The sequence below is a fragment of the Eublepharis macularius genome, chromosome 3 (assembly GCF_028583425.1).
Source record: "Eublepharis macularius isolate TG4126 chromosome 3, MPM_Emac_v1.0, whole genome shotgun sequence".
Taxonomy (NCBI): Eukaryota; Metazoa; Chordata; class Lepidosauria; order Squamata; family Eublepharidae; genus Eublepharis; species Eublepharis macularius.
In genome coordinates this window covers 88,373,945-88,400,615 of record NC_072792.1, presented here as the reverse complement: position 1 = coordinate 88,400,615, position 26,671 = coordinate 88,373,945, and the positions used below count along the sequence as shown (strand labels likewise).

The 26,671-nt window shown below is 41.0% G+C and overlaps 1 protein-coding gene across 2 annotated transcripts in view; it reads left to right on the top strand.

Moving 5' to 3' along the window:
- DIPK2B (divergent protein kinase domain 2B) overlaps nucleotides 1-26,027 on the top strand; it is a 42,913-nt gene extending 16,886 nt beyond the window's left edge. For both annotated transcript variants that reach the window (XM_054975049.1, XM_054975050.1), the window contains exons 3-5: nucleotides 14,415-14,588; nucleotides 23,252-23,540; nucleotides 24,991-26,027. In XM_054975049.1, coding sequence (XP_054831024.1) covers nucleotides 14,415-14,588; nucleotides 23,252-23,540; nucleotides 24,991-25,328 — 801 coding nt within the window. In that variant the 3' untranslated portion in view covers nucleotides 25,329-26,027. The remainder of the gene's footprint in view (nucleotides 1-14,414; nucleotides 14,589-23,251; nucleotides 23,541-24,990) is intronic.
- The last annotated feature ends 644 nt before the right edge of the window (nucleotides 26,028-26,671 follow it).

Sequence of the window (26,671 nt, the reverse complement as noted above, 5' to 3'; positions counted from 1 at the left end):
GGGGAGGGCCAGGCTGGTGGCTGCAGCTTGGTGTGCCTGCAAATACTCACCGCCGCTTCCACTACCAAAAGAAAAAGGTTCCCCCTCCCTGAAAAGTAGGGCCAGATAGTAGGGAGCTGATCTCTGTTGCCTGGAGATCCGTTGTAATTCTGGGAGATCTCCAGCTACCACTTGGAGACTGGCAATGCTAAGTAGTCCCCAGATTCCGGAGAAGCAGGTGGGGGGAGGTGGAGCCACAGGAATGCCCACTGGGAACCATGTGGGAGGCCAGGAGGCCATTTGGAAATGAGGGGAATGAAAAGCACGCTCAGACTTGCTGCTGCGCAACTTGAACACATCACTCCATCTCTAAAAAGCAAGAGCAGGGGCTGGACCTTGTCTCAGTACTGGGGAGATGCCCCCCAAGTGAACTGACAGACCCTCCCCACGCCAAGTCCATCCCTGCTTCCTCAAACACATCCCCCAACACCTGGCAGCAGCTTTCCACCAGCAGCAACCATCTTCCTGGCTTATCAGATGCCAGCAGCTCAGACTATCAGAGAATGAAAGTCCTCAGCTCCTCCCCCCGCCCCGCAGACATTCATGGGCCACAGTCCAATTCCCACCCCTCTGCCTGAAGTTACATTGTGGGGAGGAAGGGGTCAGGGAGGCTGGACAGGGTGCTGCTTGATACTTTTGTGGGGATGTGTGAGTGGACATGTGTGACTGGGTGTTCAGAGAGGGGCTAATGACAATGTTAGTCAGGCATGCAAACACTGAAGTTTGTTGTTTTTCAACTCATTTTATTAAACTGGAAAAAGTGCCATTGTTTCTAGGCTGGAAAGGGAGCTAAGGCATTTTGTGCAGCCCTCCTTCTGTGCTCCCAGGGGCGAGGCTGAGATGTGGACTGCTTTGAGATATTGCTTCCTGGGCTGGATCCGAATGTCACTTGCAGAGGATTACCGGGGGGGGGGGAGGAAGCAGACATGCTCAGGACATGCCTGCAAGAGAAGGACACACGTGTGGGCTTTGCCTCGATCCATGGCCGAGGCAAAGCCCACACTCCAACATCTGCCAAGGCTAGCAGTCAGGCGAGTTCAGGTGATGGAGCAGCCAGCACAAATCAGCCAGCCGGCTTAGACACCACCCCATCTCCTTCTTACCAGTAAGTGCTACCTCGCTCCTTACTGAGATGGAACTTCAGAGTCAGATAACCTGCAAGGAAACATGAATGGCTATTGTTAGTTAGCCAAAGAGTCTGGACTTTGCCCTTCTTCCTTTGAGCGAGTGCAAAGTTCTCCCACTTTTCTCGCAAAGTCCCCAGAGTGCACTCAGTGCCTGCCACTGTGGGTACCCTCTCTCCCGCCTCGTGTTCAAAGTATCCACAGCAGAAGGCAAACAGGCAGAGCTTTCAGCCATCTGCTCACTTACCCGAGGTCATGGGCAGCGTGGCTGGATGTTTTGTAGGGTGCGTCTGCAGGTGATTGGGTGTGAGGAGGGGGGCTCATCCACACCAGAAGCACATGTGAATTGGCCCCTGTGGTAGTTCCCATCCTATGCTCCTTCAGGCTGTGGGGGCATGGCTGGGCACTCGGAGAGCGGGCATAGCTCTTTTGCGCTGCTTGGGCATTCCCGCTTCTGGAAGGGCTTAGGGAGTGAACTAACTCTGGCCCCACCCTCTACCCCGCCCCCTCATGCACCAGTGCGGGGCCCTACGCCACTTCTCTGCCTCCGTCTGCCCACCGAGCGTTCCCGCTGGCGGTGGCCCAGTGGCAGTAGCACGCCTTGTGCCACTGCCGGCGGAAGGGCATTTGCACCCACGTAGGAGCCACTTACGCCCACATAAGCCTTGGTTCTCTCCCTATGCACCCCCCCTTAGGATTGGGCTGTAACAGTACCATTCTAAACTGTTACACACTTCTTAAGCCACAGAAGTCCACTGAAGCACTGTAACTTGTCATTAATTTATCTGATCCTTTTTTATACATACATTTATTACAGATTCAGTAATACAAGTCATGCACATTGACAAACACACAGAAGGAATAGAAATAATAAGATAAAATACAATGCCTTGGAAAATACATAAGAACATATCCTGTCATGATGTTGTTTACTACTGTACATAACAAAAAGATCTATTTTTATTAAACTTATATATGTAACCATTCTATCCTGCTAATTTTTATAATATAATATGTCAGTTTAGTCATGTAAGTGAATCTCCCTGTACAACAGAAACATTCAGAGATTGTTGGTGACTCCCCCCTTTCACAAAAAAGTCAAGATATACACACAAGCTGCAATTAACAGATTCAAAACTATTTCTCTGTGTCATCACTCATCACTAATGCTTTTAGATAACACAACAAAATCATCTTAGAATCTAAGGAGATTTCATAATCTGTCATCTCCTTAAATAAATTTACTGTGTGATTCTAAATTATCTGCATGGCAGGACACTCCCAAATGTATGGAACAAATCTGCTTTAGTGTGTGACAATTCCAACAAATAGTTGGAGTCTCATACATACGTACTGCTAATCTATAAAGGATCAGATAAAAACAGAGCATGATTTTAAAGAACTTTTCCTTCATCTCCACATACGTTAATTTGGCAGGGACAATTTTCCAAATCCAGGACCTTTCCTCCTATTGTATTATTTACTTTAAATGCTTTATATGCTTTTTCATATATTTATATACAGCAGGTCCCCAGTCTAGCAATAATGAGTTTATTTTAAAGATTGTGTTCCTACCTACTCCATTGCTTGTACAAATCACTTTTTCAGATAACAGTCATTATATTTCCTTAATTCTGGCTATAACCTGTCTGATTTGGAACTATTAAAATATCTTAGATCATTATTCCATCCTTTTAATAAAGAACTTGCATGCTTTCCAACCTCCAGTCCTAGCGGTGCTCTTCTTTACTCCACAAGATGGCAGCATGGAGCATTTTACTAGAGCTTTGTTGGCAAAACTTAACTCCAGCTGTGCAAGGAAAGCATGGGAAAGCCCATCTAGCAAAGATGATTTCCAGTTGCAAGCATATAGGTTTTAACAGCGGAGCTCTGTTACTTTAAATCAAGAGCAACAATCATCTGTTCATTTAGAAAATGGTAGATCTTGCAAGTAATTATTTCTCTTACTTTTGAGCAAGCTTCACAAAATCTCCCTGAAGTTTATAAGAAATATATCTGCTTGCGTGCCTCCCCTTTCCACTCCCTCTTCCCCTTGTTCAATTTGGATGAAACCCAATGTCTGCTGGCTGGCCTGTCCCACACAAATTTCTCACAGTGTGCAAACTCCTTCGTACTTTCCATTTGAGCACTCCCTGGTGTTGGAAATAATCCCATCTCTCTCCCAAGCTAAAGTTTCATGCCTGTGCAGAAGGTGCCAGTTATGCCTCTATATGGAGGTGCTGGAAAATCGAGTGCCTTGGTGCCAGCCCCAGGAGGAGCAGTCAGAACATGGTGAGGAAAAACACACTGAATAAAAGTTAGTAATTGCTTTTCATACTCTATAATGAGGTACAATGTCAGTTTTTTTCAGAGTGTTTGCCAGTTACTGGCATATACCAGTTTTTACAAGGATATTTCTGGTTGAAGAACAGCTTTGTTGTGGTATTACCAACACTACATTTTAATAGTTTCTGGTAATGATTTTACTATACCTTCATGAAACTTATTGAAACTGTGAAACTTTAGAGTGTTAATTTGTGGGCATATTAAAATGTTATAACAGGACACAGTAAAATGTTATAATAAGGGCCATTTTCTCTTGGAAAGGGAAATGTCAGACTTCCAAATGGAAGTAATCCATTATTCATTCCCATCCTACCCCAAGGGCTCAGTGCAAGAGTTGTTAGAAATCATCCACATACTTAACATGTTGAGGGCTGACTGACTAAAGTGACACTTTTGCAGTGCAATCCTTGACTTCAACGGGCTTAGACTGAAATAACTCTTCTTAGGATTGCACGGTTAGTCACTTAGCCCTCATATCAGCTCTGCTAGTCGAATACTCTTTGTCTAATGGAGAACAGAAGTTGAGAAGCCTTGTTCACATGAACTAGTAAACCTCTATTTGCATTGTCCCTCAGGGCCAAACCCAGGGGGAGGGGAGGGAGCAGGAGGAGGCTTCAGGCACTTCTTAATTTTCTGGCATTTGATATGTTTTGCAACTTTTAAAAATGCTGATCATGTTTTTTTTTTCATTTTTATTATGGCTTGGGGCCTCAACACTAGAAGTGGCCCAGGTTTCTTTGGACCTCTGAGAAGGCCTCACTGCCCCCTTTCAGATTGCAGGTGGACATACATGTGATTGAATTTGGTTCCTCTACCACCACCACAGATCTGCACAAAGAACATTGCCTGTCAGAGAGAATGCTTCTAGCTTAGCCTTTTCCTTGACACGACAGCTTTACATGTGCAAAGAATGTTTTGGGGATATAGAGGAGCATTAAAACCAGTGGTAAAGTTATAATCCATACTTTGGTGTAAAGAACTAGGTTTTAGAGGCTATAGCTTGCCAAAATATGGACAGGGCAGGAAGTCCTACACAAGGCCGCCCTTGCATGGCTTTTTTGCCAGCCAGTCTGTTCCACTGAAGTATTGATCACAACACTTGATTTCTGTTCCAGCCTGAGAAATTACTGACTCAAACTGTATTGGGCATAGGGTTGCCAGGCACCTGCTGGCACTCTAACAGCTTGCAGGAAAAAGAATTTTTTTTAAAAAAATCACTTTTGGCAATGACATGACATCACTTCCAAGGAAATCCAGAAGTGATGTCATGCCTCTCTAAGAACTGCTAGAAACTGTATGGTAAAACCAGACAAACTGAGAGGAGCATGTTATAATTTGGGCATTCTTTTCAACAAAGCAAAGCACAGACTATTCCATGGGCTCTCGGATCTTTATGCATGCTTTTGTTTTATTGTGTGAATAAAGCCCCCCAAAAGAACAGTGATGCTCTCAACATGTGAGGGGCAACAAGATATCTGTGTATCAAAACCAGAGATTTCCTTTGAGTTCTCAGTTTTGCCCATGGATTTCCTTTCCTAGTTCCTATAGGAGACTTGGTGAATGATTGAGGCTTTATGCACGGGATCAAACTATAAATTACTCCTATCCAGTGATTGTTACATAATTTATCGGCAAACTATTGAAGGCTTTGGAAGAAGCGTTTGTACAGCGAAACGGGATATCTAGCCGGGCATACCCGTTGCCATTCTCCCGTCGGGAGCAGTCCCCGGTGGGTGGACACTCCTAGACCTTAAATTTTCGTTTATCACAACGTTTACTTGTGCCTGGAATAAAGGAAAAGATTGAAATTTGCAATATAACGGTCTGTGCGGCTTTCGCTCTTTTTTTATGTTTTCAAGACCGTTCCCCTCTTTGACTTTGGCCTATAGAAATTGGAACAAGTTCTTAGAAAATTTTGGATGTTAGGAGAGAAGGACTGTGCAATATTTCTCATACACTCATATAGGGCATAAGTTTCCAAGAGTCAAAGTTCTGGTATTTGACGAAGGGAGCTTTGACTCTCAGAAGCTTATACTCTGAAAATCGGGCTGATTGTTACTGTACTAATTCCCATTCCTGAAAAGACTGTTGTGCTCTCTTGATGTTTGCATCTTCTGAGCAGGTTTGGATATATAGGAGATCTGACAGAAGTTATTGAGCTCAAGTAATTCTTTTATATAGTACAAGGAATTATGACAAAACCTTAACGTAGCTGAATCAAAATGACAGACCATGAAATAATGTTTTTCACTTTATATTGCCTACCCTGTCTGACTGAACTATCAACAAAGTTGCCTGCCACAATGATTATTTCATCTGTCACAATGAAAATCTTTATTGTAAACTACAAATACTCCAGTACAGAAAACTTTGGTTGCCCCAGAGACAACCTGAAATTAACTCTGAGTTTATATGCAGCTTCAAATAGAATATAGAGTACAGGAGTAACAATGATGTCTACTTTTCAGTTCCAGGAATTATTCCTTTAACCCGAACTGTGTGATTTAAGCATGTTTAGTATTCACATCTATAAAAACACTAAATGTAAATTGGTTTTAAAGCAAATGTCTTCCCTATAGAACTAACAATAAATTACTAGTGAAGATGACAATGATAACCAAGTTCTACAGCATATCAGGACATTCTCAGTACTGCAACTTTTCCTTTTTTTACCTTCATTTTTAAAATACAAATTTTTATATATGAAGCCCCACTAACCATATCAAGCCATGGTCTCCAGGGACAGATTCTGGGGCCCTCTGTATGAAAAGTATGTTCTTAGCTACTACTAATTTACTAAATTATAAATATCTGCCAGAATTTGGTCAGGAATCTCCATACTGTCCAAGTTTTGCTTTCCAAGTTTGATTTTGATGGATTAAAAAAATCTTAAATGTTCATAATGAATATTAATAAAGGTAAATATAAATTGTTTATATTTAAATTTTTGTCAGCTGACAGTGTTGAGTGGGTACTTATTTATTTTGAATATAAAAAGAACCAAGAGATACTAAATTTACACGACCAAAATATAATATAAATCCCATAGTTAACAAATCAGCTGACAAAACAAATATGAAATATAACTAAATCAAAGCAGACCAAAGCCATGCTATTTCTACCCTAAGTCAAACTCTGTGAACTAAGTAAAAACAAATCAATAAACTCAATTTACTCACTATCTTGTTACAAACAATGAATCAATATATGTCCATTATTCAATCAACTAATCAGTCATCTCAATTAAATAAACCATTACATTTGATTTAAACAGCAAATCATCGAAAAGAAAATTTAACAATCCAATGGTTAACTCTAGAAGAGGCAGGAAGGATCGATATTACTTTAATATAAATTAGCAAAGTTAAAAAAGAGATGATAACTGTTACAACAGATAAAATCTAGCCTAGATTGGTTATTACTAATTTAAATGGCCTTTTTGATAAAAGATTTTTCAGTCATTTACAGAATTTAAATTAGACCAATAGTTAATAATCAATTTAACATATCAACAAACAGAAATTTAATCAGCACAAGTACCCAAAAATATATTTAAAAATTTAATCACCAAAGGCTGACAAAAAATGAAGGTTTTAAACTTCATTCAGAGGATAAAAGGGAATTAAATAATTTTCTAAAGGGTGATATGCTATAGTTATGGGATCACAATAAGAGAAGTCCTACCTGTATGTAAGATCTCATCTGCCTTCAGGTTCAGAGAGAAAGGCAGACTATATATAAAATAAATAAATCAGTGGTAGAGAGTGCTGTCAAGTCATAGCTGACTTATAGCGAGCCCTAGTTGGGAATTCAAGGCAAGAGACTAACAGAGGTGGTTTGCTAGTGCCTGCCTCTACAGCCTTGGGCTTCGTTGGAGGTCTCCCATCCAATTACTAACCAAGGCCAACCCTGATTTGCTTCTGAGATCTGATGAGGTCAGGCTCACTTGGGCTATCCAGGTCAGGGCAAATAAATCAGTAGTCCTTAAAAATTTGGGAGTTTATACAAGAGGTGGCAGTCCCTGAGGACCCAGGATGTTGAGGACTTTAATGGTTAAAACATGCACTTTGAATTGAACCTAGAAATGAATAAGAAGCCAGTGCAGATGTTTCAAAATAGGTGAAATGTGAGCATGTTTTAGGCAGCAGCATTGGCTTCTTAAGAAGTTTATGGACCATCTGCAACAAGGGCAGGTTTACACAGAAAACATTGCCACGTTGGTACCATATCATGGCCGGTGGTTTCCTGGGCTCCACCTTCCAGTAGCAGGCCTAGCTGACATATCAACAAAGCGAAACATCCAGGAGAAATGCTGGATCCAGAAGTATTTGCAAATTTCTCCTTGAATTTTTGGAGGGAGAATAACTCTGTCTAGTCCAAGCATTTTTGCAAGCCAAACCAGGCTGAGTCCCTTGTTATCATAAGAATTGTCTTATATGGACAGAGAATATGTTTATTCATCTGCATCCAGTCCGTTGGATCCCTTTATGAATGTTTCGGTATGATTGCATAAGTATATCATAAAATCTTTGAGTTCTTTTGGGCTGCACTGTAGGGTTTCTGTCTAGAGCAACCCTCTGACATCAGGGCTGCCAACCTGCAGTCAGAGCTTGGAGAGCTCCTAGAATTACAACTGATCTCCAGATTACAGAGATCAACCCCCCTGGAGAAAATGGTTGCCTTGGAGAGCAGACTCTATGGCATTATATCTTGTTGAGATCCTTTCCCGTCCCAAATCCACATCAGCAGAAGTACCCCCAAAAGGCTCCACCCACAAATCTCCAGGATTTCTGCAACTCAGAATTGGCAACCCTATCTGACATAAATATATGGCACTTAGCCTCAGGCTGCCATTTATAGCAAACTTATACCAGGCTGACCTCAATTAAAAGAGTAGTGGTCCTATCTTATATCCTAATAGCCAAGTAGCCCTGATTTATATCCTGAGACTGGAGCCATGAACAAACAAGACAGATCTTCCTACACACCTGAAATATGTTCCAGGTTTCCAGAAAAAATCTGAAATCTAAAAGAAAAAATACATGAAGGGTTTTTAAAAAACAGCTGGCACCACACAACTGGGCCACAGGGGAGAGGTTAAAAATAGTTTAAAATCAGAGGTGCAATGGATCTTGAATCAATAGAGAGTGAAAACATCAGTTTGCTTTTTAAAATCATTTACTTCTAAAGGAAAAAGGTACACAGGATTGCCACAAAACAATAAAACCTAGGAGCTACATTTTGCTGACTAGGGGTATGTGCTTCAGGTTTCCAATTCAGGTAAATTACCCAAAATTCGGGTAAATGCTGGCCCCCATTCGGAAATCCCTAATCAAAGCTTTCTGAAGCATTCGGAATGCTTCGGAAAGCTTCGGGCTGAGTTTAAAGGGCCCTGCCACCGCTTGCAAGCAGTGGCAGGGCCCTTTAAACACCATCCCATCCCCAGCCCCCCACCCCACCTACCTTGTCGGCAGCAGCGGTGGCTCCGGCTCCCCTGCCACTGTGCCACTGCACCACCACCTGAGCCTGCGGGGCGGTGGGGAAGGCTGGAGCCGCCACCACCGCCACCTCTGGCCCTTTCTGCCCCTCAATTGGCCACGGAGCACTGGCAGCCATTTGAGGGGCAGGAAGGACCGGAGGAGGTGGAGAAAGCCCTTCCTGACTCTCAAATGGCCGCCGCGGGAAACTCGAAGTGACTTGGCCCTGCACACCCCTATTACTGACCACAAGTACAAACAAAAGGTAAGCAACATGGAGATTCTTCCTCTGTCTTCTTGACCCTGAAAGAAAATCACCTGACCTATTGACCAATAACAGTTTACAAATACACTTCAGTTTCCCCGGCTTCTAGGCTATTGGCTCTGTGCCAGGTCCTCTTCCAGTCAATTTAAACAATAGCATGGTAGGTAAACACATTAACTCCATAATGACTGGATGTCAGACCTTGCAAGACACATATATTCTAACAGTTGTGGGGGAAGGGCGAAAGTTAAAAACGGGGCAGAGAAAGATGGGTGGGAAGGACAGAAGGAAGCAGAAAAATGGGATAGGGTATGTGTGGCAAGAAAGGCAAGAGGACATGGCGGGCGAGGGGGAAATGAGACACCCCCCACAATTCTTTGCAAGTTCCCTGTTAATGCAGTCCACAAAGTTAATAACTTGTCATGAGTGTCCTAGCAGCTGCCACCAAATGTAGGAGCATTTTTTCTTAGAATTTTGCTTCCAAATTTGTTTCAGCTTTACCTAATGAATACAAATAAACACAGAATCATGTGTTTTTCATTTTAATTTGCACCATCCTTGTATCAAGACTTTCCTTGTATCATAAAATTGCAAATAACAATAAGTCCATAAAAATCTAGACACTCTGAAACATTAATGCTAAATAAAAGTGAAAACAGAAGGCTAAAAACCATATGCATCAAAGGCAATGCCACATGCCATAGAAAACAAAAGTCTCCGAAATGCTTTCTAACATAAAAGCTTTTTTCCAGATACATCAGTAGTAACAAAGAGTGAAACGGGTGTTTCTCTATTGGGAGAATATTCCAGAAGGCAGATGTCACCGCTGAGAAGACCTGTGACAACCAGAACAGTGTCTCAGAGCACGATCTAATGATATTAGAAGGTTCACCTGGGAGAAAGTGCTCCTTAGAGTTCCTGATTCCAGCACATTTCTTTGTTCCTTTAAGAACATTTCTATCACACTCTTATGATATGAAAATAACACTCAAGGCAGCTCACAGCATGATACAACAACAATTCAGCCCTATGAACAAATCAAAGCATTAAAGGTAAGAACCAGCACTATCAATTGCTCATGGAAACCAGAGGTCAGACAAGTGCTTTAGCCCTGAGGTAATATGGACTCTGGGTCAGTCACATACAATAACAATAACCAAGCTGTTGCAGTTTGCTGACTGGTCACTTTCCAACAGCAGATCCCCAGTGTGGACTTTCACAGCTGACGCAGTCTGTACTGCTGGTTCTGCAGTTTTCTTTCTGCTGTGCAGACCAGTGTGGACCAATATAGGCTTAAACTCCAAAGAGAACCTGTGTGAATTTTTGAGGACAGAACAAGCAGACGGAGCACTGCTGTTCCCTTGGGAAACAACCCAGTACAGATGATGCAACACAACACAAATGTTCAGAAATGTGAATATTTATTGTATTGGCTAAATAGAAACCAACAAAACTTTGGTCCTAGCTGGTTTTTTTATAGTAAAGTACTAACAAAATTGCTGGTCCATAGGCACTTTCTATATTTCAACAAGTGATGCTCTAAACAGTTTATGCAGCTGTCTTCTGTCTCTGTAGCACCCATATACAACCCATCGAGGCTAGAATATGCATGTGATTTAATAGCAACGTTATGCAACCCATCAAGGCTAGAATATGCATGTGATTTAATACGGAGTCTCTTTTGATTTCTATCCTGCATTAATAAATGGCAGTCACACTAAGGTTGCAATTTCTTGCGCACTTACCTGGGAGTAAGCCTCAATAAACACAGTGAACCTTACTTCTCAGTAAATTACCCTGCACAAGGTACTGGCATTTATTAAAGTGCCCTACCCCTTAGTGTCCACCCTGTCTGGTCAAAGTGTACCAGTTTTATGAAATCAGTTCAGGGGATTGCTTGCTCCCCTCTCTGTACCACGTTGATTTCATTATCATGCATAAAATATGATGGTTCATGACTCAGTGGCAACACATGTACTTTGCTTGCAGAAGTTTGTAGATTCTATCCCTGGCATCTTCGATTAAAAGGGTCAGGTAGTAGATGATGTGAAAGACCTCACCCTGAAGTTGGAGGGGTACTGCAAGTCTGAGTAGACAATACTGACCTTGATAGACCAGTGTTGCTGACACTGGATTAGACAGCTTCATGTGATAAGTGTATTCATCTGAACATTCCATCATGCACTCAGTTCTCTGATTAGCCTCCACAAATTTCATATGCATACTAACATGTGGAGCAGTGCTGGCCCAACACAGAGAACTACTCTTCTACTTTACTTTCCATCCATTGAAATGAAATCAACCTGAACTGGGGAAGATCCATAAATGGCAGGTGTTAATTGGCAACTTTTTAAGAGGTGTAATTGTATTTATTTTATTTATTTTCAATTTATATTCTGCCCTCCCCACATTTCCAGCAGGCTCAGGGTAGATTACAGACACATACAGTTAAAATATATAAAGCAATTATTATAAATTAGTAACCATAAAAACATCAAAATTACTACACAAAATACATATAAACATCAACATAGAAGCACAACTAACCAGCCTAAATAATCTCCAGAGCCTCTTTGTTGTAGAAAATGATCTGAATGGGGAGTATTTGTGGTGGGGAGGGCCCAATCCACCATTAACCGGCCAGGGGGGCTCCGCCTAGCACCGCTCATATGTCTGGCGGAACAGCTCCATCTTGCAGGCCCAGCAAGAGGATAGCAAATCTTGCCGGGCCTTGGTCTCATCAGACAGAGTGTTCCACCAGGCTGGGGTAGGGTTGCCAGGCCCCCTCAATCTCCCAGCGGGAGATTGGGGCCTGGCTCTTACCGGGGGGGGGGGTGCGCACACGCTTTGCGCACGTGTGCTCCTGCAAGCATGATGATGTCACTTCTGTGAAGTGACGTCATCACGCAGCCCCTGGATTGCGCCGTTGCGGGCTGCTGCGGAGTACAGGAACGCTCCTGCACTTCGCAGCAGCCCAAAACGGGCCCGGTCCGCACCCAAACGGGCACGGATTGGGCCCGCTTTTGTGCGGGTCGGTCCCATTTTGGGCTCCTTCAGAGCGCAGGAGCGTTCCTGTGCTCCGCAGGGGGCCACAACGGACCCAATCCATGCCAAAATGGGCCCGATCCATGCCCTTTTTGGCATGGATTGAGCCCATTTTGACGCAGATTGGGTCCGTGGTGGGCCCCTGTGGAGTGCAGGAATGCTCCCATGCTCCACAGGGGCCCCGATCCAGGCAAAACAGGCCTGATCCTGGCGGCGGATGTGCACAGGGGCGCGCATTACCGCAGGGGGGCGCGCATGGAAGGTGCGCGCCCCCCCACTGGCCAGGTAAGTAGGGGTAGGGGTGGGAGGGTGGGGGCGGGGGTGGGGGATCCCTTGCCCTCACCAGGGGTCTGGCAGCCCTAGGCTGGGGCCAGGACCAAAAAGGCCCTGGCCCTGGTCAATGCCAGGCGGGCCTCCCTGGGGCCAGGGACTTTTAGCAGATGTTTCTCACTGGAACGAAGAGTCCTCTGGGGTTCGTATGGGGAGAGGCGGTCCCACAGATATAGAATTATGGGTCCTCACTTGGATATGACTTGTTTGGACCTTACTTTTAAAAAAATTAAATTGCAGTCTCATATATCCCCTATGAGGATCAGGTCTATGCAAAGAGGGGAAGATATTTTTGAAAACACCTTTCATGGGAATCATCAATCCTATGTTGTTCTTATTCTAATAAGAAAGCCACCCCGCCCCCTTCCAGGACAAGTAGCAGCATGGGAGTTTTGACTGGCAAAACTGTGTGTTTATATATTAAACTCAATCTTCCCTCTTCACCAGCATCTTGCAAAGTTTAACTCCTCTTAAGTTTTCTTCTTGGAAAAGCAAAACTAAAAGGTATGTTTGGAAGGACTTTTTGGAAGAAAACAAAATGTATAACAGTTTACTGAAATCTTTGAGAACATTCTTTTGTGCTTCCTGAGTATGTTTGAATGTATGTGAATGTATTTCTTTGTCTTAAAATGGAATGTAACTTCAAACATGTTAAGGGTGAAGGACTATACTGCAAATATTATGATGGAAACAGTTACTTTCTGAAGAATACTGTCATCTTGATGCAATTATTTTTGAAATTTATTCTCCGTCATACAGCTTGACTGAGCCCTCAGGAATGCTTTTACTTGCCACCTAGATACTTGAGTAATCCTGAAATAGAACCTGATTAACTTTCATAGTGAGAGGACTACAAACTAAAGTCTTCATAGCTAGAACAATCACATAGCCTGCTTCTCCAAAACTTGCATTCTAATCGTCACCAGAATCACTTTGGCTAGAAATTGGAGAAGTCCATCAACAGAAGTCGGTTTCAACAAAGAATAAACAAACTTATTTCGAATAGGTTTGAAAGTGATTTGCAAAAATGCTCTACCACCACCCCTGCTTTTTAACAGCTTAATAGCACCTGAAAATTATAGCAATGGTTGCTGCTATTCTGGTTATTTATTATTACTATTGTTATAACTGTTTTAAGATCTTATGTTTTTATATTGTTTTTATGGTTAATTTGTATATTTATTGCTGTATTGTGTTTTAAATGATATAATCTGCCCTGAGCCCACTTGCAGGAAGGGCAGAATAGAAATAAATAAATAAATAAATAAATAAATAAATGTCCAGGAGAGACATTTCCTTTTCTGTTCTATAATCTCTTTCTCACATATTGTAACAAATATTGTTATCAGACCACTGAACCTGTTGCCAGCTCCAGGATTCTGGAAGTCCCCATAACTTGGAAGAGATGGAGTCTATAAAATGGATATTTCCCTGTTATATTCTTAGTGCTATGTACAATATGAGAACAGCAGTTGTATTCTTATGGGTGGGCCATTCTTGAGGCCCCAACAAATACCCAAGCTTGCTGCACATTGGAGCTAGCAAGTCTTACATACTATCAATAACAAATCCCTAAATTTGCATGTATGTGTTTTTTTCCTGTAATAAGAAGCACCATGACTTTCATCCTGTACCTCCATCTTGAGATGTTTTGTTGCATTAATGTTTCAGTACTCATTTACAAAATCAGGTCCATAACATGTGAAGTGGCTTATTCTATCATCTCTGCACATTACATGTACAAGGGGAAAAATATAATTGTTCCTCTCCCCATGTCTTTTTTTCCAGGGCCTTCCTACACCAATGCTTCGCTGCCCATCACAGAGGCTTCTGGACCGAATTGTGCGACGATATGCTGAAGTGCCCGATGCTGGTAGCATCTTCATGGACCATTTCTCAGATCGAGATAAATTGCGCCTCCTGTATACACTATCAGTTAATGCACATCCCATCATCTTGCAGGTACAAGTTTTTAACTTCTTGTAGTATATAAACTACTATCCTAATCTCGTCTTTGCAAATCACTTTAATAATAATAACAATAATAATAACATTTGATGTATATACCGCCCTTCAGGACAACTTAATGCCCACTCAGAGCGGTTTACAAAGTATGTCATTATCATCCCCACAACAAAACACCCTGTGAGGTGGGTGGGGCTGAGAGAGGTCCAGAGAGCCCTGACTAGCCCAAGGTCACCCAGCTGGCTTCAAGTGGAGGAGTGGGGAATCAAACCCAGTTCTCCAGATTAGAGTCCCGTGCTCTTAGCCACTACTCCAAATTGGCTCTCAATGGTTCTTTGTCCAATGTAAGCAACAGCTGTCTATTTGAAAAAAAGTATCAGTCAGCTTCATAGCCACTGTGTTGCAACAACCATTGCAGAACTTGTAACCCTAGGATCCTTGAAGTACTTGAGCTAAAAACTAGTCTATATTTGTAAGCCTGATTTCCAAATTGTGTTGTATATTCATCTACCTTGAGATCAAAATCAGTTCTTTACTTGATAAAACCAGAATCAGAGCACATTGTCCTGTCACTATGCTCAAGAAAGAAATGGCTCTGGAAACAATATTTTGTTTAGCAATGTTAACATTTCTCTGTTTCAAGTAATTACACTTAAGAGTTCATTTCAATCCATACAGAAGCTTCCTCCTGCATCCCTGCCCTGTACAGACTAAACATGTTCTATAGGGTCAAGCGTTTTGAATTAGATACTAGGAGTGCCACTAACCAAAATATACAGCATAAGCCAAATGACAGAATTGCGCAGTATCAGTTTTGTATACATGGCAGCCAAATTGCACAGCAGGTTTGCCAGACACTCACTGAATCAGTCAGGAAGTGGGTGGGAAAGTCAACACACTGAAAGAGAAACCCCCAAAAGATTTTATGATTCAAACTTGAGCCTGCTGATTATCCCAGACAGAAGCTGAATGAAGATCTCTGGGGCATGGGGTGAAGACCTTCCCAAACAAGAGTCCCCTTAACTGGAGTTGCCAAAGATTGAGCTCAGGGCCTCATGTATGCACTACTATCAAGTTTATACAGAAACAATACTGGAGTTACAAAATTGAAGGGGGGACAGGGATTATGCCTGCTATACAACCCAATTATTTTCAGCAGTCACACCACATAATCATTCATATTTTTCTTTCCTAGAGTCAGGAAAGATGGAGACAGGCATTCACTTTTAACACAACTCTATTAAAAACAATGAGTCAGATGATGGAGATTTATCCCAGGGATCCTCTGCACTTGCCATTGCTGTCAACCCAAAATTCGAAGCAAGCAAAATTTAAAGCATCCATGAGTGTTATGTTCACTTCATGAAGTTGGGTGTACATAAATCTCTCCCACTGAAAGCAATAGAACAAACATTTCACTTTTAGAGACTGCCGATTGCTGCCTAATTGGTATTGTGAAGTGTTTTGTGCTATAAATGTACTGTTAACATGAGTGTACTGTTAACCTGATTCATTTTTTTAAAAAAACTCAAAATATTATTTAAGAAACAAGCAATAGATGCCTTCAATTTTGATCTGCATGATTGCTTACTACCTTGAAGAGTTCTGAGACCGTTTTTGTACAAATTTAGCACACAGCCACTTCATCACCGACAATAAAACATGAGTAGTGCTAAGTAGTTTGGAAAAGCTGGCTATACATTTGATCCACTTAAGCAAGATGTGTCTGCTTTCACCCATTCTGATAGCCTTGCAGCAAGTGTTCTTAGCAGTTGATGTTAGAGACCACTTGCAGGGCCAGCTAAATGGCAAGGGGTGAGAGGGCACAGCAACAAATGGACAAGAAGCCACAGGTGAAGGAGAAAAGGCCACAACTTTATTGGTTACAGTGATAGGAGCATTAGCTCAGCATACAGCACGGATCCCAGCATTGGCTGACCTTCCTGCCAGCCAGTGACCCCCACGCCCCTTTGTCCCACCTGCTGAAGAGGGGGTGGGATAACAGTGGGATCCACATGGCTGTAGGCCTCCTTGTGGCACCCCTGTCACCTGGAAGTGGACAAGTTCCCTTATGGGATCCCCAACTATGGAGGAAACAGTGCATGCAGGCTCTGTTTCCTCCCCCACCCCCCAAGGATCCGTGCCCAATGCCAAAACTGCGACTCCTAAAGTTGTGGCAGCCATATCTGAAAATACAGAACATACCCCAGGCAAATGCTTGCAAGTCCTGCAAAAGCCCATGTCCCCCCACAAGACGACACAGACCCCATTCCAGAAGAGGGCAGGTTGGGTGGGATGCAGGTCAGAGTTAGCCAGAGGTCCTGGCTAGGCCCTGCTTTGAAACTGGCCAAGAAACCTGACTGGAAACAGCTTCTCCCAGCTCTTTTTTTTTAAAAAAAAATATATTAGCTGAGTACAAATTTACAAGCATTATTTCAATTATTAAACCTAGATATCAATTTTCCCCCACCCTTTCCCTCCCCCCCTTTTCTGGTGACTTCCAACAGTTTTCCAACCCATATCTTATTCTATAACTTATTTTTCTGTTCTCTCTCTATATAATTAACTCTTATTACATGAATAAACTAAATAATTTCCATTAACCTCAAATCTATTTAAAATTTAAACTTTACAATAATTAAAACTTTTCTTTAAATGGTAAAGATTACTGTCCCCACTAAATTCCCCTAATAAATTTCAAATTGCCACAGTTTCCCCTTCACGTCCCACTTTTTTTCCAAATACTCCTTCAATCTACCCCAATCCTTAACAAATTCTTCAGCATTCTGGTCTCTCAGCCTTCTTGTCATTTTGTCCATTTCCGTCATGTACAGCAACTTTTGTATCCAGTCTCCGATAGATGGTATTTCTTGCACTTTCCATTTCTGAGCATATAGTATTTTTGCCGCTGTTGTCATGTAAAATAACAATGTTCTATGTTGTATAGGAACATCTTCCATATTTAAGTTCAGTAGCAGGAGTTCTGGGTTCTTTATTATTGAAATCTGCAAAATCTCATTTATCATTTCTAAGATATCTCCCCAGTACTGCCTAGCTACCTCACAAGTCCACCACATATGATATAGTGATCCTTTATGACTTTTACATTTCCAACATTTATCAGACATTTTAGCATTTCCATAAGCTATTTTTTTGGTGTCAAATACCACCTATATATCATCTTAAAAACATTTTCTTTAATACTGGTACAAGTTGAGATCTTCATTGTATTTTTCCACAAATACTCCCATGACTCCATTGTTATGTCTCTTTGACAATTTACAGACCACTTCACCATCTGGACTTTAACAGTTTCATCCTCTGTATGCCACTTCAAAAGAATTTTATAAATTTTTGAAATTTTCTTCTTACTTTCTTGCAATATAGCTTCTTCCAATTCCGAATCTTTCCATTTAATTCCACTTTTTGAACAATCCGAGTTATATAAGTCCTTTATTGAAACCATCCATAACATGAATCTAACTCTTCTTCTGTTTTGATTCTTAACATATTTTGTTCCTGAATGAGAATCTTTTTATAGGACAGACATTGATCTCTATTGTAAATAACTCTTGGGTCGATGGATTCATATGGTACCACCCACAAGGGGATACCTTCGCCCAGATAACTTTTATATTTTTTCCAGATTGTGAAGAGACTCTTTCTCACATAATGATGTAAAAACATGGAATCAGCTTTCAGTTTATCGTGCCACAAGTAGGCATGCCACCCAAACAGTTTTTTATAACCTTCCAAAGTTAGTAACTTACAGTTCTCCAATGACATCCAATCCTTAAGCCAAACCAAACAAATTGCTTCATAGTATAGTCTGATATTCGGCAATTGCAGTCCACCTCTTTCCTTAGCATCACACAGAAGCATCTCCCAGCTCTGATGGCCAGAGCCTGGCCCTGAGTCCCAGCCAGCCTTGCTCTGATTGGTCGGCTGGAAATTTTAACTGGAGCTCACCACACTAGTCATGGGACTAGTCATGGGAGCTGCTCGAGGGGCAAACCGGGAAGGCTAATGGTGGCCATGCCATTCCCTTTCACCGCATGACCAACAAACATTGGCCCCAGGTAAGTTATGGGGCCAGGGGCTTTCAGAGCTGCTTAAATTGGGAGAACAGTGGACCAAAATCACTTATACAACTTTACCCTTGATTTGGTCCATTCTGTAGGAGAAATGTTGATGGAGATTTATCCCAGGAATTCTCTGCACTTTTCAGTTTTGTTTTGGAATTTAAAGGAACTTAATACAAAATGAAGATTTTGCTTCTAACATTAATTCACTTTTCAAATATAAGGAAAAACCCTCTTTGCAAAAGTAAAGCCAATTCTATTCTACCTGATCAAATCTTTCAACACTATACTATGGAATATAGAGAGGGAAAGATATTCATGAGTAAGGATGCATATGCAGAATGCATATAATCATGAGTAAGAATATAGAACTGAAAGTTGTGAAGAACTGATATAGCGTCATATATAGTAAAGAGACCAGTAGCACCTTTAAGACTAACCAACTTTATTGTAGCATAAGCTTTCAAGAACCATAGCTCTCTTCATCAGATGCATCTGATGAAGAGAGTTGTGGTTCTCAAAAGCTTTTGCTTAAAGGTGCTACTGGCTCTTTACTATTTTGCAACTACAGACTAACATGGCTAACTCCTCTGGATCTATGACCATGGAAAGCTTCATACAGAAATCTAAAAAAATTAAACAAGATATATTGGGGTATATTTACAGTGAAATCTTAAGTAGAGTTACTCCAGTCTAAGCCCATTGATTTCAAGTGAGTGAAATAATCTCTATCGACCCACAAAGGAAGGGTTGTCTGAGGATACTGCCAGGTCTTTCTTGGAACTGATTGACTAATACAACCAATAATGTTGTGAGACATGAGGGCTGAAAATTTATTTTTATTTATGTCATTTATAGTCTGCCTTTCTCACTGAGACTCAAGGTGGATTACATGATGTGAGTCAGTGCAATCAATATCACAACATTTCAATATACACGTAATATACATGCAAAGATAGTGTTGAAACAGAGCATAGACAAATTCAGTGACTGATATATTAAACAATATAGGAACTACTCAGTAAGATCATACTTAGAACAATAGTAACAAATTCTGTGGCCCCTCACAATTTACTCTATAGACCCTCACTGTTTACAGAAATAGTAGTGAAGTCTTTGGTCCTTCCGTATCCCTTTACTAGTGGATCTCTTAAGGCTGCTATCTTACAGTACAGCCCTCCCATCTGAACAAAAAGTCATCTGCAGTCTCCTGTAGGTGCCACTCTGCACATCAGCGAAATTGACAGCAGCCCATACACGGGCTTTCTCTGTGGTGGCCTCCACTGTGTGGAATGGCCTGCCTGAGGAGGTCAGGAGAGCCCCCACTCTCCTGCATTTCTACAAACAATGCAAAACCGAATTATTCAAAAAGACTTTTTCTCAGATAGGAGGGCTGTATTGTAGGGAGGAGATCTCAGATGATCTGCTAATCAATTAGGAACCATAGACCTTACTGGAATCGAACTGACTGCTAAGAATATAGACTTATTTAAAAACAACTATGAAAAACTATGGACTCAGATAGAGAGAGATTTGATTAAATGGAACAGACTAAATTTGTCATGGTTGGGAAGGATTGCAGCAGTTAAGATGAATGTGCTACCAAGAGTAATGTTTTTGCTACAGACAATACCAATCATCAGTGACTCTAAGCAATTTGAGAAATGGCAGAGGAAAATATCAGACTTTGTATGGGCAGGCAAGAAGCCTCGAGTGAAAATGAAAGTTTTACAAGATGCAAAGGAAAGAGGCGGAATGCAACTGCCCAATCTAAGACTTTACCATGACGCAATTTGCTTGGTGTGGTTGAAGGAGTGGATGACGCTAAAGAATAAGAAATTACTAGCCCTAGAGGGATATAAAAAAATATTTGGATGGCACGCATACTTATGGCATGATAAAGTAAAGGCGAACTCGATGTTCCTGCATCACTATATACGGAGAAGTTTATATATAATCTGGAAGAAGTATAGAATCTATCTGGAAGAAGGAACCCCTTTGTGGGTAGTTCCATATGAGGTGATAGATCCGAGAGCTGTTGATAATGAGCAACAATGTCTAACTTATAAAGAAATAACTAGAACTGAAGAATCTAAACTCAGAATAAAGACTCAGGAGGAACTATCACCTTATTATGATTGGTTCCAGTATAGACAGATTAGAGATTTATATAACTCGGACTCTGTAAAGGGAGGTATACGAACAGAAAACTCAGAACTAGAGCAGACCCTTCTTAAAGAGGACAAGAAAAGAATATCTAAGGTATACCAAGCACTGCTGAAATGGTATACTGAGGATGAAATAGTTAAAGGACAAATGGTGAAATGGGCCATAAATTTCAACAAAGAAATAACAATGGAGGCATGGGAATACTTGTGGAAGACTACAATGAAGACAACGACATGCACTAGTATTAAAGAGAACATTTACAAAATGATTTACCATTGGTACATGACACCAAAGAAGATTGCGCTAGGGAATTTGAACACTTCTAATAAATGCTGGAAATGCAGGAAGCATGAGGGCTCCCTCTACCACATGTGGTGGACGTGTGAGGTAGCTAGGCAGTACTGGGGGGAAATAATAAGAGAAATGAGTGAGATATTACAATTTCAAATTAATAAGAACCCAGAACTCCTGCTACTAAACTTGGGAATGGAGGGAATTCCAGCCCATCATAGGACGTTGATATTTTACATGACGGCAGCAGCTAGACTTTTGTATGCGCAAAAATGGAAAATACAAGAAGTGCCAACTATTGAAGATTGGATCCACAAATTGCTGTATATGGCAGAAATGGACAAAATGACAAGAAAATTGAGAAACCTGGACTCAGGACAGTTTAACACAGACTGGGAGAAGCTGAAACAATATTTGGAGAAGAAATGGGAGGTGGGAGGAGAACTGTGGCAGTTTGAGAACTACTGAAGTACAATAAAATGTAGAGGGGGGTGACTTTACCGGGGAGGAGAAGAGGTAAAAGAGAATTTCTAAGCAGTTATGATATTAGATTGATATATATAGAATAATAAATAGAATATTGATAGAAAATAATTAATCATAAGGGTTAACTATAAGGATTGATTAACTAATAATATTTTCTTTTTGATTCCGTACAGTGTACCAAACTGAATATGTTTATTTGAAGTTGTATATGAGTCAAATTGATTGATATCATATATAGACTTATGACTGAAGGGGAATAGAAATACTAATGTAAACAAATATAACTAAAATAGAAAGAAGAAAATAGAATGAATAACATATAGAGTATAAGTTAAACTGGTTGATTTATATGAATGTATGGTTTACATAGTTTATGATATATAGAAATATTTGAAAGTGAAATAATGAAAAATGGGATAAATTGTTTATCCATTATGGAAAATGGGACTCATAGTCAGGGTACAGAGTATTAAAAATAGTTAAAGAAGTATTGCTTAGAATAAAGGGAGAATATATATTTGTTAGATAGAGGAGATTAAAAGGAGTAAGGGAAAAGGGACAAAGGGTTGGAAAACTGTTGGAAGTCAACAAAAAGGGGGAGGAAAGGGAGGGGGTTAGAAATTGGGAAATGGGAATATTGACTGTAATGTGTAAACATTTGATCCTAACCCAATAAAAAAATTTTCAAAAAAAAAAAAGGAACCATAGACCTTACCACTGTGTTGTATTGGATTCCTACCAACGCTATGTCTTTGTGAACTTGTATCTATTTACTCTATGACATTTTTAATGGAAATGTTCCTGATATTGACTGTACTAATCTCACACTGTGTGATCCATCTTGAGTCTCAGTGAGAAAGGCAGACTATAAATGATGTAAATAAATAAACAAATATAGGGTGAGAGTGTTGTAAGATTTTGAGCATCACTTGGCTTGCAGGGGAAATATCCCCTCCCCAGCCATTCTGAGGTGCAAGAAAATGGCTTGTGGGGCAAGGCAGGAGCCCTTCCTCCTCCCATGGCAGCATTCTCAGCTCAAATGGACTCTCCTTATTTTTTAAAAAGCCGTTCCTCACAGCTGTTGTGTGGTTCCTTGGATGCATCTCTTTAAAAACAAGCTAACTTGGCCCTGGGATTACAAATTTGGACTGGGCAGAAAGGATGTTAGTGTTTGTAGACTCCCCCATACTCAGAATGTACAATTCACAGCACAGCCCTATGCGCAGGTACTCCAGTCTAAGCCCAGTTATTTCAATTGGTTTAGAGTGCTGTAATATCAAGAGACATCAAAGATTGCAGCAACTATTGGACCATCACATCAATTTCTCTATGTTGTCTACTTCATATAGAATATACAGTTCTCTCTAGGAATTGCTAACAATTCTATTGTTTACCATAGAGTTTTGGCCAATTCCTGCAGAGGTATGACATCACTTCTGAGTTTTCCCAGCAGTGACATCATGCCATTGGTCAATACCAAATGTCCCTGTCATCCAGTTCTAGAACTCCCTTCCACTTAGCAAACGCAAAACAACATAAGTACTTTATTTTTACATAGATGCACTCTATATTTAATGATTGTACGAGTATTTCCACCCTATGGATATCCTTTATATTTCCTCTCCTTGGCAGATCTTCCCTGAAGCTGAAGGGTGGCCATTTCCAAAGTACTTGGGGTCTTGTGGCCGGCTAATAGTCAGCATCAGCACCAGATCTTTGAAGGAATTTTATACTGTATCTTCTGATGTGGCAGCAGACCTAGCTCTCCAGCTTCTTGCTATCATTGATTCCATGATGAATAATGACCTGAACTACTATTTCTATTTCACCCATGTTGATGCTGACACCTTTGGAGTTTTCAACAATGGGCATCTATTCATCCGGGATGCCAGTACACTGGGAATCATTGACATGCAGGAAGGTACTTGGCGCATCGTTCAGTCTACATATATCACAAGATGATGTAACAAGGCAAGAAGAAAATAGATTTTATTCACCTAGTTTTAGCCTCAAGCATTTACAGGCAATTAGTTCATTAAAAGTCCAAGAGGCAAAACTTAACAGCTATCTGTGTACAGACTCCAACCTTCCAGATTTTGTGTGACTGATCTTTACATTCTTAACTATTTTGGTCCAAGCCTTAAATCAAAATACACATTCTGTAAATAGAGGAAAATTAGATGTGGAAAAACATTCCCCTATAGTCCATAAAGGTCAAATGTTTTCTGCCATTATTACTGGTCTGGTTTAACTGTACTGAAATGAGTACATTTAATGTTATAAACATGCCCACCTGAAGAAAAACTGGAGAGTTTTAAGGTGATGGTGATATGAGGGGGTCTAAGAGATAGAATTTTGATGCTGGCAATGTAGATTAGGAGAAAAGAGAACAAAATAACAAACTTCCAACCAGCTGGGTCCCAGAGACAACAAGAAGAACTTGAGGAAAGCCCCCTTAGGCAGGTAAAAAAAGTCATCAAAATGAGTTACAAAAAGAGGTCCATTAGTAGACATCCAATCATTGATCACAGAGGCCAGAAAGTATGAACCTAAGCAAGACACAACAGTTAAGTACAACTCAGCTGGCCTCAGGGGATGGCATGAAGACTAAATGGAAGGCACACCATGCTCCAATAACGTGAAAAATGAGTGACATTTCCTGCACGTTAGGAGATCATCAGGGTCAGCTGTCCCCTTTCATTATCAAACACTTGCCAAAACCTTTTGGAGAAAGAGGAGAGGTTCTCTTTAGAAACTGCCCATTTGCTGTATAACTTTATGGTTTCCTTAGGAAGAGCTTCTGCCCCAAGCTATTGGAAGAGGCTGTAGCAGGATCCAAAACTCATTAATGACAGGTAGAATAACTAACTAACTGATGGTGGTCACTGTCTCCACACTGTTATGACATTCAAATTGGACATAAAGTGTAAACTAAATCCTTCAATCCTTAGATTCATGTTCAAATGTTACATTAAAGGCAATTAAAATTCAACACCGTCATTTTCATGGGACTGTATAGTTTCAGAATGCAGGGAGGGAGGGTCACATGTTTGCTCAATAATCCATTGCACATGAAAAGACAGTATGTCCAGGAATAAGTTGTGACTGAGAGAAACATTCTGTAAGATGTGCTAGTTGTCCAAATAGAAGGAATTGTTGATGTAGGAAAGAATAAGAGAATTGACGGCTGTCATATGACCAAGATATGGCTTTTCTTCCTTCAACTAACGTCTTCTCTCAGTGGGGAAGACAGGAAGGGGGTGAACAGTTTGTAGTCTGACTTGCTTCAGAATATCAAGTACCGTAGATGCATGTGAACGTAACATTTGCTCACACATGTTTGTAACAACGTTTCCATTACTTCTTGTTAGGAACCCCATTGATGGAGGACCAGCAGGAACATGAGGACATATTCAGCTGCTTGGTTGCAGAGTGCCAGTCTGCATTTCCCTCCTGTAATTCTGTCAAGCACATTCAGAACCTGATCATGGTGTGTGAGGAGGTTCTGTCTAAACTCTTAAAGGAAAAATTCCTGCCTTCCCTTCAAGAGAAGATTGACCATGCTCTGGCCATTTGTGCTGACAGTTTCTTAACTCAACAAGAAGTCCTCACTGCAGCTCAGAAGTTGGCAGAGGTCTTGAAGCCTCTCCGGCCTTGTAGCTCTCATTTTGCCTACCGCTATCCTGATTGCAAATACAATGCCAAATAGGAAAATTATGTTTGCCCGGGATACTGGGGCTGTCATCCATATGCCTCTTCTGCCTTGGAAATTAAAAGGATGACATTTAGCTCAGTTTAGCACATTCTTTCAAAAAGAATTGGCACATCTTTCTGCAAGATGTTTGTTGAAGAACATGCGCGGCAAATAATGACCTCTCCAACTCTTTCCAAAGCATATTAAGCCACATTATGTATATAGGAAGCAAATTACTCTGGCTATATGGAATAGTTCTCAATAACTTCACACTTTGTTGATCACTGGTTACTGCCAGATTAAAAAGAGAGGATATCCCGATGGAGGTTACCCTTCTCCCTTTCCCATCTTTGATAGAACCTTGAAACAGTCTTCTGTCTCTGCAATCCCAAAATAACCTGCCCGTCATATTCCCTTTTATGGGGAGGGTTTATAGCTGCCAATAGCACACCCTGTGGCCCCACCCTCCAACTGCTTCTTCTTTACCCTCTTCCATCACAGAAGGTAAAAATTCTTTTACTTGGATCCAGGCTCCTATGAAGATTGGAACCATTCTAACTAGCCATTTCTTTTGGAATTGCTGTCTACTACACTTTAACAGATAATCTAAATGACATTATTGGCAACTCATTGCATTCTAGTGTTTTCTATGATTTTTTGAAAGATCTGATTAATAGCAAATAAAAATAAAATAAAATGCAATTGCATAACTAAGCTATTCTATGTGGTCATTTAGGTATTCCAGGGCTACTGTTCGTTTAAATTTCCTTTTCTCCCTTTTCCTTCTGGCTTATTTGGTTCCTGTTTCTCTGGAAAGGGGCTGGTTTTCTCTCAGTATTAATGAATTAATTGTAAACAATCAACTCACGAGTGTGTAGTGGGGTGTGCTTATTAGAATCAATGTGACAAAATTCCCTGCAAAGTTTCCACAACCAAAGTGTAAAGCCCAGATGCTGCTGCAGTGACACATAGCCTTCTCCATTCTGCACACACATTTGCTCTCTCTCTCTGATGCAAAATGCGCCACATGCACACAGTTCCAAAGCTACTTGGGACCTCCTCTTCTCTAAAGAAGAACAGCATGAAGTAGAAGAGGAAGAAAGCCACACAGTGGCTTTCCCCAGCTTAGTAGCAATGAGCAACTACCTGAGCCAGGAAGGCAGAAGACCTATTTAAGGAATACCACCAGCCTTCTTATATATGCTCTATATCTTCCACCCTCGCCTTGTGCTTTATTGAAACACTAGGGGCTGGCTCTAAGGGACAAGACTGAATTTTTACAAACACAAAATGGATATGGATATGCTAACATTTTTTCATAGATTTACCACATAAGTCTTCATCAGATCTAAGGTTAA